The sequence below is a fragment of the Eleutherodactylus coqui genome, chromosome 2, assembly GCF_035609145.1.
Source record: "Eleutherodactylus coqui strain aEleCoq1 chromosome 2, aEleCoq1.hap1, whole genome shotgun sequence".
NCBI lineage: Eukaryota > Metazoa > Chordata > Amphibia > Anura > Eleutherodactylidae > Eleutherodactylus > Eleutherodactylus coqui.
In genome coordinates this window covers 135,710,895-135,722,861 of record NC_089838.1, presented here as the reverse complement: position 1 = coordinate 135,722,861, position 11,967 = coordinate 135,710,895, and the positions used below count along the sequence as shown (strand labels likewise).

Here is an 11,967-nt window from a genome sequence, read left to right as displayed (position 1 = left end):
GATCAGTTTCCCATCAATTCCCTTCTCCAGATCATTTATAAAAATGTTGAACAACACTGGGCCTAGGACAGAGCCTTGCGGTACCCCACTTGAGGTATTACCACCCTCTGCTTTCCATCTGTGATGCCAGTTCTTTACCCAGATACACACGCTTTTGCTCAGTCCGAGCTTTCTCATTTTATATATCAACCAATTATGCGGCATGGTGTCAAATGCTTTAGAGAAATCCAGATATATGAGAGCAATAAACTCTCCCAGGTCCAGCCTAGAGCTTACTTCATCATAGAAGCTGATCAGATTGGTCTGACATGATTGACCCCTCATGAACCCATGGAATTTTTTGCTGCAGAAAATCTCCAGCACTTCCACTACATGTGAACATACCCTTACAAGGATTCAGAACATCCTGTTTTCACTTTGCGATTATGGGGTTTTCAGTGCAGAATGATGTAGGGGGGAAAAAACGTGAAAGCTTTGAACAAGGCCACCAAGTGTAAAAAAAAAGTGAAAGGGTTTGAAGACTTTCCGAATGCATTGTATAGGTCTACATTCATATATTTTGCCCTGAACCCTCCAAATCCTCCTAAGCCGAATTTCTGTATGCACCGCTAAATATGAAAGATATTACATTTACACATTTTAATAAAATCGCCTAGTATAAAAAGCACTACCAGTTGAAGAAATAAGCACATCTAAACTATCCTGTTATACTACAGTTAATACATGTATACATCAATATACATCATTCCTAATAAAGGTTTATTTCTTCCAATAAATAAAAAGTGACAAAAATTGTGTGTAATCAGTATTTTATTGCCATGCTACAAAATGATGTTGGCACCAATGAAATGACAATGCTGTCAATATCAAAAAATATATATTTTAATGAACATCTGATAAGCATTATGGGTACTTCACTCAGTACCTGGTGCGCACCAAATGTAAATTAAACACTAGTATTCAGAACGGAGCACAGTTTGTTTTTTACTTAAAACGTTGTTTTCTGCATAGTATCGCTTTGCTTGAACCCTTCAGTGCAAAAATGAAGAGAACATCAGCACGTGGCTCTGTACTGCGCCAGAGAGTGGCCAACCTTTAGCGATCGGATGGCTTAGTGTCATTGGACAGGTGCACTTCAGTAAGAGCCGCTATAACATAGCCCGGCCATTACCATGCTGCACACGTCTGAGCATTAGAAGGGTCACAGTTCAAGATAGTATCATGGAATGTTTAGTGCAGATATAAATCTAAGGTATCATTTAAGAAAAAAAAAAAAAAAGTCATGAAAAGTTTGGCAATGCACATCTACATAACTTCTTAAAAAAATTCCAAATTGTCTATACTACCTTTATACAAAGTTACTATTTATATACTTTTAAGTACGAAAAATTAACTTTATAATGCAAATTAGGAACATACAATAATCTTACAATATCATACATTATGATAAAAAGGGGGATTTGTTTTTGGCCTTTATACAAATGTATATATATTTATATGTCTGCATTCAATAAATGCAACCCTGACATATTGTAACTTAAAACACCAAAACCCCACACACAGAACTATCTTCCATTTACAACAGATCACCCGCAGTGGAAAGTAAAAATGCAGGCGGCCCTTTTGGAAAAAATAGTCTGAATAGTGCTTAATGTGCAAAATGCAACATGCCAGTGTGGGTGTAGCATGTTGTAAGGCTGTAATCCAGCACTCTTTGACACAGTGAAAACTGTCGTACCAATGTCCCCAATTCAAAATGCTGGTGCGACCTAAAATTTGGCAAATTTCTGGAATCATAGAAAGTTAGTATAAAAATACATACTCGTATATAGCTTTACACATCCGTACTGAAAATTATATCCCAAAAATAAAATTTCTCTGTAGCTTCAAATGGCAACAGTCTAAATGCAAAAGGTCAGCAAAGGTTTAGTATGTTGCTAAAAGTAAAACTGGCATGTCACTGCAAACCAATTAAAGAGGATTAAGAGGTAATACAGCTCTGCACTATACAGTACCTACTACTACTGTAGAGTGAAACACTAATTTAGGAGTACCTGCTCTACATAAATTCCCTTTAGACAAAAGCACATAGAAAAAAAAAAAATCTATGAAAATGTGTTAGTGTTTAAGATGTGATAAGTTTTTTCTGCATTTTTTTCTTTTTTTTTCTTCTGAGAAATAAGCAAGAAGGTGCAAATGACGAGGCTCACATGGGTAGATCAGTACTGTTGTGCCTAGTCTTTCTAGAAGTACCGTCGTCGCGTGGCAGTGCTTTCTGCAGGTTGGACATAGCAGCAGTCCTTTCAATGTCTATTACAGCGTACAACTCCGTACGTCTGGTAGGAGTTTGAGGGAGTGGAGTGGTTGGAGTCTTCGGTGTTTGAGGGTTGTCAGAGTCACTACCACCTTCTAAATCAACTTGTATATAGTTAAGCTGCCTATGTTCTAAACTCGGACGCCTTATATCAAAATTAAAAACGGTTGGCGTGCAGTCCCGACGCCTAGAGAACTCAACTTTGTGAGCACTTAGTGGAACAGTCACATTCTCTGTGTTCACATAGTTATGCATTGGGTCTAGGTTATTGTGAAAACCATTAAGAGATGGTGTCTTTGGTCCTAAAGGATCATCTTCCTCCTTACTAGGCTTTCGGGCTTCCCAAACAGGAGGGAGAGATGGTAAATTTTCATAGTTTATTAATGCAGTCCTCCTCTGGGCAGAGTTGTTGATGTTTTGCACGTCTGTAGAGATAGGCGGTGGAACGCGTCCCCTTCTTGCCCCAGATGGAGGAATTGACAAGCCATTGACATTTTCATATACCATTTTATTGCCGGAAGGTGTATCGCGGCGTTCATCACTGTCATAACCAGTGTCCCACTCTGTGCTATTTGGACAGCTATTACTGCCACCCTGCCCACCGCTTTGTTGCTCCTCAAGTTTCTCCAGTTTCTTCTTTTCCATCAACTGTCTCTGCACAGGAGTTGGTCCTAAAACAAACTTCACACCTTCTGGCTCTAGAATAACATGGGAGTCTTTATCAGGAATGGAAATGGCATCCGTTTGGATTGAGCTCGCTTCCGCATTGGAAAGACGTTTTTCAAGTGGCGCTGGTGCGCTGGGCCTTGGATCTTCCTGTACACCAGTTGTGTTAACATATGTGTGCACCTAAAAAAATACAACATTTATAAATAATGACCGTAAGCGTATTTTCCCTCCATAATACAAAACACAATGCAGCATCAATTTTATAGCATGCTTCCCTATTTGCCACAGATTTCTTGCACAAAGACAGTGAATTTTACCATTTGCAAGGCAATGGATGAAAGTTGCAACAAGTTCCTGCTCAAAATAAATAAGGTTTCCTAAACATACAAATCTAGGCGTATTGTGAATTCACTTACATGGTCTTCAGGAACTAGCAGAGGATGGGTAGACTCCTCTCCTACTGAAGGAAGGCGTGTGCTACCCACTGATGGATGTCTACTAGAAGGGTGAGAAGATGCATCACCGAAGGATGGGTAACGTGGATATCCATTGGGTAAACTTGCAGCACTAAAGCCTGGGGCTAAAAAAAAGAGGGGAAATTTAGTGTTTTGTTTTTTTTTCTTAAGAAGATTAACTACAATTCATGCACGTCTTCCAATCATGGTTAAAGAGAGTTTGTCAGCCCCTATGAGCCCCATAAGCTAAACGTAAAGGCTCATAGTAGCCGACACAGAGTTCAGGGATGCATTATATTTGCCTTTCCCGCCTTCCCCCCACCATGCATTGTCAAAACCGCCGCTGCATGCACCGAGCAGACCACTTGTGCGCAAAGAAATGAGAAATAGCTTCTCTCATTCTATCCATGCACACAAGTAGTCTGCTTTGACAGGGAACAGTGACTATGTATAACACGGATAGTCCCGAACTCAGCGTGTCAGCTATGATGAGCCCTTAAGCTTAGATCCTGGGGCTCATAGGAGCTGAAGGACTCCCTTTAAACTGTAGGAAAATGAAAACTTTATGAATGTGTAACCCCAACCACTAAGCAAGCAGTAAATCTCAATAGAAAAATAAAGTCTAGTCTTATATCTATACATTGAAACATAAAAGAGATGCCAATATTCTAAAAGAAAATTATAAGCAAGGGGAAATACACAAAATATAGTGTTACTTGAATAGGCAATTACACAATACAGGATCCCAAGTATTTCAGGTACTATGAGGACTTTGGTGTTGCAATCAGTCATAATAAAGCAAAAAGCTGGCTTGTACTAATGGGATTACCCCATTAAATCGGTGGCTGAATTTTCATTTTCCTAACAGCATTTAAGTAAGTTTTGCCATGGCTCTATAAAACCTACTTGTTGGAGTGCGTGGAGTTCTTGGCACATCCAGCTCAGTTTGAGGATTTCTTTCGACCACCGGTTCTTCCACAACGCTTATACTGTTATTCTGCATGATTTCTTGCAACATATTAAACAGCTCTTCGGCACGAGCACATTTAAATGCAAATATCCCTTTAAAACAAAAACCAACAAAATGCAAACATTAATCAAAAGGCAAACTACCCTACTGCTCGTCTAATGTCACGAGAGGAGAAATGACAACAGAACACTAAATTAGTCAGCATCAGGAAGGTACTAACACAAGGCACAGATTCTCCAATACATGGGGATGCAAAAACTACTGGGAGAATTGGGGACTTTTTAGGCTTTTTCCACATTGTGCTTTGCAGTGTCCATCTAAGGTTTCCATTGGAGCGTTTCCAGACAGAAATCTCTGACGAATGCCACGTGTGCCTTACGGGTTTTAGGTGCATTTTTATATATTTTTTTTTACTGCATACAGTAAAAAATAAGAATAAAAAAGGACACCGTCTTGGCCTCCATCAGCTGAATGGTGGGGTTACTTTCACCTATTTGCAAAGAGCTTTCCCGTCTCTTATGGCAAACGTATACTGCAAACTGAAAAGTGAAATTAGCCTTAAGGACTAAAGAGCGGCAGAAGTTTTGCATTTAGTAAGTCAAATCATATTATATGTACTTTTTTTTTTTTTTTAAATACACCTCCAACAGTGGGGAACAAAGCAACTGCCCCCATTGTAGAGGCTTGTAGGAACGATAGGGGAGGAAAAGACAGACAGTACAAAGGAGGCATTGGTATTGGTCCACACTGCCTCTTTGGGCAGGGGAAGGAGCCTAACTTACCAGTACCAGCAAAGAAAACCAAGTGAGGTCCCAGCATTGGATTGCTCTTCCTTTTGCAAGCATTAAGTTAAAATTAACATTTGTATTACTAAAGGTGTTTTACGGGACAGCAGTGGCCTCGACTTTGAAGGACTATCAATTAAAAAGGTCCTGCCACTTCTCATGTCGTGTTCGCTTTACCAATCATATTTCCATAAAACAACAATTCTCGAGCGTTTTTCCTGAGCGCTCTATGTTGTGCTATTCCTCTGTTATTCCTCCTAAAAATGTATGAATTGACAATTATATTATCAGGTGAGATTGTGTTCCTACAGGCTCTGACATTGTCCAATCAGTGCTGACAGTTCCATACGGTGTGAGGACAGACCGCAATGCCAGGGAAATAGCAACATCAAATGATCAATGTATTCATACATTACCAGGAGGAACAACAGAGGAATGGCACATTTCTTAGAAAATTACACTCCAGAATTGTTATTTTACGGGAAATACAAGACAGAGACCCGTCGAGAGGTAACAGGTTTTAAACAAGTATTATACTTTATAAAAACTGTGATTTTGTTATTATGCATCAGTAAAATATTTGAGCTCTACCACTGAGACTTATACAATTGAGATTTTATATATATATATATATATATATATATATATATATATATATATATATATATATATATATATATATATATATATATATTAACAGGAAAGCGCCAGCTGGATCTTCTTATAAATAATTACACACAGATCTCTGGGTAGAAGAATATTGACTCACCTGGCGCTGAGCGGGGACCCCTGGTGAAGGGGTTAATCGGATCAGCACCTGTAGTCCAGGTACACTTGTAAAGTATCAGAAGTAGTTCCTGGTTCTCTGGCTTTCAAAGGTTCAGGCAGCAACAGAAGAGACCCCAACATTGCTAGGCGGAGGGGTGATCGTTCAAAAACCAAAAGAACTGCCTAGGCAGTATGAAAAAAGACCCTCACGCTCCAAACTTCTAAACTGCGTGCACAGAACAACATCGCCCACAGAATAGGTTTTGTTATATTGTGGAACACACCATGCGTTCCACCCACTGCGCAGGCTCCCAATCAGAGACATTACTATTCATGAGTAGGTATTCTCCATAACAGTTGAATAGTAATGTCTCTGATTGGGGTCCTGCGCAGTCGCAGTGGGTGGAACGCATAGAGCATTTCACAATATAATCAAACCTATTCTGTGGGCGATGTTCTGCGCACGATGCGTTCCACGTGGCACAGTGTAGACCCTGTTGTGTATGGGCACAGACCGTGGAGAGCACGCTGCGCTCCACAGGGCGGCTGGGATGGCCCACAATAGGCTGCTGCCTGGTGACGTCGTCCTCCTGCGCTCAACAACCCGGCGGCGAACGCCCGGTCGTGCCTCACATTGGAAGGATAACAACTTCCAGGTAATCAAGTCACCCTTGTGTGTAATAAATTTTATACATATAAGTCTACTATGCTTGAGAAAGGCGCCTTGAGCGCTGCAACACGTTGCATTTGTATTGCTAACTGGTCAATGGGTGAGATGGATTGTATTTCTTTCTTTGACTACGTATATTACTATGTATACAGACCCCCTTTATGGTGTTGCAGTGAACAGTTGTCTAATGCATTTAGGTCCATACACACTGTAGATACCCCGTTATTTCTATTCTTACTGGATGGTGAGTGTCTGCATCTCTAGTTGACAGGCTGTGTTTTAGCTCTGATATCTCATATATTGTATCCCTTGTGTTTTGGTGGATATCGTGGTATATTACAGTGGTTATTAATAAAGATTGGCATTCATTTTGATATATTTTGTGAGTATTTGTTAGAAGTTGTCTTTAAAGAATACTTCAGCCCATCACTAACCTTGTCCAGTCTGACAGCGTCGCCCACTCTCGAAAGAGAAAAGATTAGAATCATATCCATATCGGCGCAGGCAAAGATAAGGCCATTTAACAGAGTCTCGCTTCCGTGTATACAAGATGAGCTCATTTTCTGTTAGCTCCATTACTCCAGTGCCCAGCTCATTACCATCATCATCCACATTAATAACCTGTGGGAAACAAGAAGGAACAAAGAAGCATCAGCCCTGCCTTCTTTTCACTGCATGTCAAACACTGCCTGGAGCTATCTGGCTGGGCCAAGTGGGCATTGTACCACTTGTGCACCAACCATAACATGCTGGGCAATGGTTCCCCCACTGAACACTCCTCTACATGCAATCTGCATATCATTAACTGCTCCAAGTAACTTTCTATACTGATCAACGAGACCAAAACAGACTTAAAAGGGGTTTTCTGGGACCAAGATATTAATAATCTATCCCTCAAGATATCAATATCAGATTGGCAAAGGTATATGGTGGCAGACTTTCACCTATAAATTGTTTGAAAAGGTTGCAATGCTCAGTCCCATTCAAGTGAATGGGACTGAGGTGCTATACCAGGTACAGATGCTACAAAATATATAGCACTGCACCTAGTATGCAGTGAAACGGCTGCTGTACTCAATTCAGACAGCTGAATGTCGAGGATCTCGAGCAGAAGACCCCTGAATTCCTGGTATTGAAGATCTATTGTAAGGGCAGATCATCAATGTCTTGGGATCCTTTTAGACGAGCCGCTTCACATATAAACGAGCGAGTGACGTCACTGCTAACCCGTTTGCTCTTGTTCAGCCCGTTTAGACATCGTTGGCTCGCTCACAAGAATATCATTCAGTCTTTCACAGTCGCTGTACTAGTGAATGAGAGGGACTGAACGAGCGCTGTTTAAACCAAACGATAAGCGAACAAGTCAACGATGATTTTTACGACTGCATAAAATGAACGAACATTGAGCGATTCTCATTCTTTATTCCCCTTGCATTGAGAACAAAAAAAAAAAACTTATTGTTCACTTTCGCTCGTTTAAATGATTTTTTTTTTAATGATAATCGCCCGTCTTAAAGCACCCTTAAGCCGCCTGCACACCCCCCTGGCAGCAGCATCTGCGTGTACCTGCTTTCTTTTCTCTCCATCTGTACTGCAGATGCTCCCCACAGCTCGCTGTCGGACATGCGCAGTTCAGATTTTTTTCCTTAAACTCCTGCTTTTTCTGCATCACAAGACATCTTGGGCACATGGTACTTCATGCAAGGCGGTAAACTTACGTCCGGTGGATGGCATGGGCCCAGAAGTGAGCCCGTGCCATCCTTATAGCCAAAATAGGTTGTTGTTCTACAGGGGTTAAGAGGCGACCATCTCCAACCAAAAACAGAAGTGGTGCCACTTTACCTTGGTATACAAGTGTGGTGCTAACTCCAGAGCCACACTGTCAGTGACCTGTAGACCATAAAAAAGGACAAAAAAAGGAGAGCACACACTAGGAAAATGAGGGCAAATATTGTGACGTTTCAAGCAAAGCCCTTTTTCCTACAATGTGGGTCAATGAAAATGGGATTAAAGTCACCAGCGGACAAAACCCCCCTACTATTTTTGCAGTACATCTCTTAGTTTGTGCTCTCCGTTTTTTTTTTGTGTTCGGCCATCTCCAACCAGTGATTAAAAGAAGATTGCAACATGTATGTGAACTATTACCTTAAACCTGCTTTGGTGGTTATCTGGGAAAGCTTCTTTATCTGGACAGCTACAACAGCTACCCATTGCTTCTTTAGAAGACCATGGGATCACTAGAGAAGCAAATAAAAACAGATTATACAGAGAAAATAAAACCCGTTGAATTTGTACAACAGCAGAGCAGATATAGGAACGTGTTGTGCAGTTTGACATTGATAAATACGGTGCACATCAGCTGCTACAACTTGTTGGGTCCTTTTACATCAACACCGACTTTACTCTGCTTACATATAAAACATTAAATTGTTGTTTTTCCAAAAGGGAAATAACTTGCTAATCACATCTACTGCAAAAAAAAAAGGTTCTGAATTTGCGCGGCATAGTGATCAGCACTGTTGCTCTGCAGCGCTGAAGTTGTGAGGTTTTATTTTCTCCCTTACTGAGCAGAATGAACGGCCCTTCCTTTTGTACCATCTGACTGCTGGGAGACTACATTTCCCAGCAGTACTCCGCCCACTGTTACCCCATGCTCTTCCGTCCCCTTCCTGTGTGAAGCTGGAAGAGAGGAAGCACATCGCACTATGCTTAATTTTTCTGCGGATCCCGCACTGACGGCTTCCATTGAAGTCAAGCTGACTCTGTGGACTTGCTGCGGTTCCGCGGGAAAGCAGTAGTTAAAAAAAAAAAAGAAGAAAAAAAGAAAAATGTACTTTCCATGCTCACAGCGCGCCGAGCGCATTCGCAGTGCAATAGAGAAAGATTCGGCCCCCGAGAAGACCGACACCGGCTCTGGACAGGTAAGAAAATGTTTTTTTTAGGCCTCATTGCTGCGGGATTCCACACTTGGAAACCGTGCGTGCCCGTGGACATGACACCTAAGGTCCCCTGCACACGGGCAGAAATTCCGCGATGGGATTTCCCACCCATACATGTGTGCATAGGATTGCATTACAATACGCAATCCTATGCAGACGGACACGTTTTGTCTGCGTGAAATCACGAGCAGAAAAAAAATCGCGTCACGCTCCACTTCTGTGCGGGGCTCGCAGAGCCTGCACAGAAATTCCACTCCCTGGCCGCCGGCTCTGGTCTGTGCCACCAGCCGGCACATAAAAGATCTGGAGCTGCAGGAGCAGGTGAGTGCCGCGCTGCTCTCTGCAGGGGCTCGGGTTGGGTCCTGCTCCCCGGCGGCGGCGGGATACCGCAACGCCCGTGGACAGGGGGCCCAAATCACTCCGCAAAGCTGATCACAATATCTATATTCTAAATGAAAATCTCATCAGCAAAGATTAATAATTGCAAGCAACTTACATAGATCTGGCCATTAATCTCCCTAGCCTCTGCTGCAGCATTAGGACGTCACTCCCGTACCATGATAGCATACCGTATGAGTTCTTAAGCAGCTTTTTGACCTTAAAGAGAAAACACAAGAAAATCAGTGGTTTGCAGACTGCTTGCTGGCAACATGCTTCACATTAAACCCGATCCAAGGAAGCATTTTAGTGGCATGTTCCAAATATGCTCTGCATGTCACTTCCCCGCCATCTCCCTGCCAACCCACACATAAATTCCCAGGCTCTTCAAGTTCTCATAAACCCCATTTGCAGCACAGGCTTCCAGAAGAATCCTTTTAACAGATCCTTTCTGTCTTGGACAGGTGGAAGGTATACAGCTAAAATGTGAGACAAAGTATAAAGTTGTGATCATGGCAAAAAAAAAAAGCCTAAAATTCTAGACCCTTTACTATAAAAAGTTCGGGGTTGGGTAGGGGGGCAAGACTATGCATTCTCAATGAATTACCGTGAATCAAAACGAAACCTGCTAGTCTTATGCATGAAATCACTCAGCAAGAAAATATTCATCCACCTACACATGAGTAAACATTCCCTGGGCCCCGGCCTAGAGACACACACTGGGCTGTCTGTTCAGTCTGCTTAAAGAGATATTGCACAACGCTTTCCAATATCAGACGGTGAATGTGTGCAGAATCAGATCCATAGACAGAGAAATGCATCTAACAACAGCTAGGAGATGAAATACTACATCTTAGCTTCACTAGCAGCAAATGCTTGTTCTACAGCCCCTGGATTACAGGAGAAAGAATAAAGATAATAACACACCACTTTGTGATACTGTAGCAGAATATATATTATATACATACACACGCACACATATTATATATACACACACATCTATACACACATAATTATACACACTTCACTACTTAAAAGAGAGTGGCACGCCTAAAACCGAGGCATTCAAAATCTGATATACAAAGAATCGAGCTGAATGCCAAGCAAGAGTGCCGCCCGAGTAAATACCATAAAGCAGCACACTCATTAAACCAGCGCCAGTAAGTCAGAAGAAACATGCTGGCAACTAAATAAAAAGAAAAAAAAACAAAAATAATGAACTTTGTATGAAAAACAAATTTTAACCCCTAGGGTGCCTTTCCACTAGCGTTTTAACGCTGCGATTGTCAATGGGACTTTGTAATGTTAAAAACGCATCGCACAAAAATTGCAAGTTTGTGCTTTGCTATTTTTGTCCGATACATTTTTAACATTAGAAAGTCCTATTGACAATGGCGTGAAAAAAAAACCAAAAACATAGCGATATTGCAGCGTTTAAAAAACGCTAGTGGAAAGGCACCCTTACGCTGGGTTTACATGGGGCGGATTTGCCGCAGAAATTCCGTGCGGAATTTCGCCGCGGCAAATCCGCCTGCGGCCGCTAATCTTGGAATCAACCAGCCATGTGGATGAGATTTCTCAGAAATCTCGCCCACACGGGACGGAAAATCCGCTGTGGCTAAGCCGGCAGAAGCCGCTGCTGCGGCGCGGATTTGCCGACCGCAGCATGTTCATTTTTGTTTTCCGCTGCAGCCGCGCTCTCCTCTATGGGAGCGCCGGCCGCAGCGGAAGAGCGAGCGGTCGGGCCGCTTCAAAGCCGCTGCGGGTTTTGCAGTGGTGGTTCTTCCGGCGGAAATCTTGTGGTTTTTCACTGCGACCAAACCGCGAGATTTCCGCCGAGAATCCGTCCTGTGAGAACCCAGCCTTAGAGTCAGTGATCAGAACCACAATGTTCTTCATTTGCCTAGGTGAAATAGTTCACAGAGAATATAAGGCCATGGATATGTGCGAACAGATCTCTATATTCTGTCCACAAGCAGCATTAGGGCTTATTCACATGTGTCTAAAACCATAAATTAA

The 11,967-nt window shown here is 42.0% G+C and overlaps 1 protein-coding gene across 1 annotated transcript in view; it reads right to left on the bottom strand.

Moving 5' to 3' along the window:
* Nucleotides 1-792: 792 nt before the first annotated feature.
* The window catches only part of FRS2 (fibroblast growth factor receptor substrate 2), a 43,742-nt gene continuing 32,567 nt past the window's right edge, over nt 793-11,967 (bottom strand). The window contains exons 2-7 of the mRNA XM_066591625.1: nt 10,067-10,167; nt 8,777-8,868; nt 7,066-7,252; nt 4,345-4,500; nt 3,400-3,563; nt 793-3,163 (exon numbers count right to left, since the gene is read on the bottom strand). Coding sequence (XP_066447722.1) covers nt 2,207-3,163; nt 3,400-3,563; nt 4,345-4,500; nt 7,066-7,252; nt 8,777-8,842 — 1,530 coding nt within the window. The 5' untranslated portion in view covers nt 8,843-8,868; nt 10,067-10,167 and the 3' untranslated portion in view covers nt 793-2,206. The remainder of the gene's footprint in view (nt 3,164-3,399; nt 3,564-4,344; nt 4,501-7,065; nt 7,253-8,776; nt 8,869-10,066; nt 10,168-11,967) is intronic.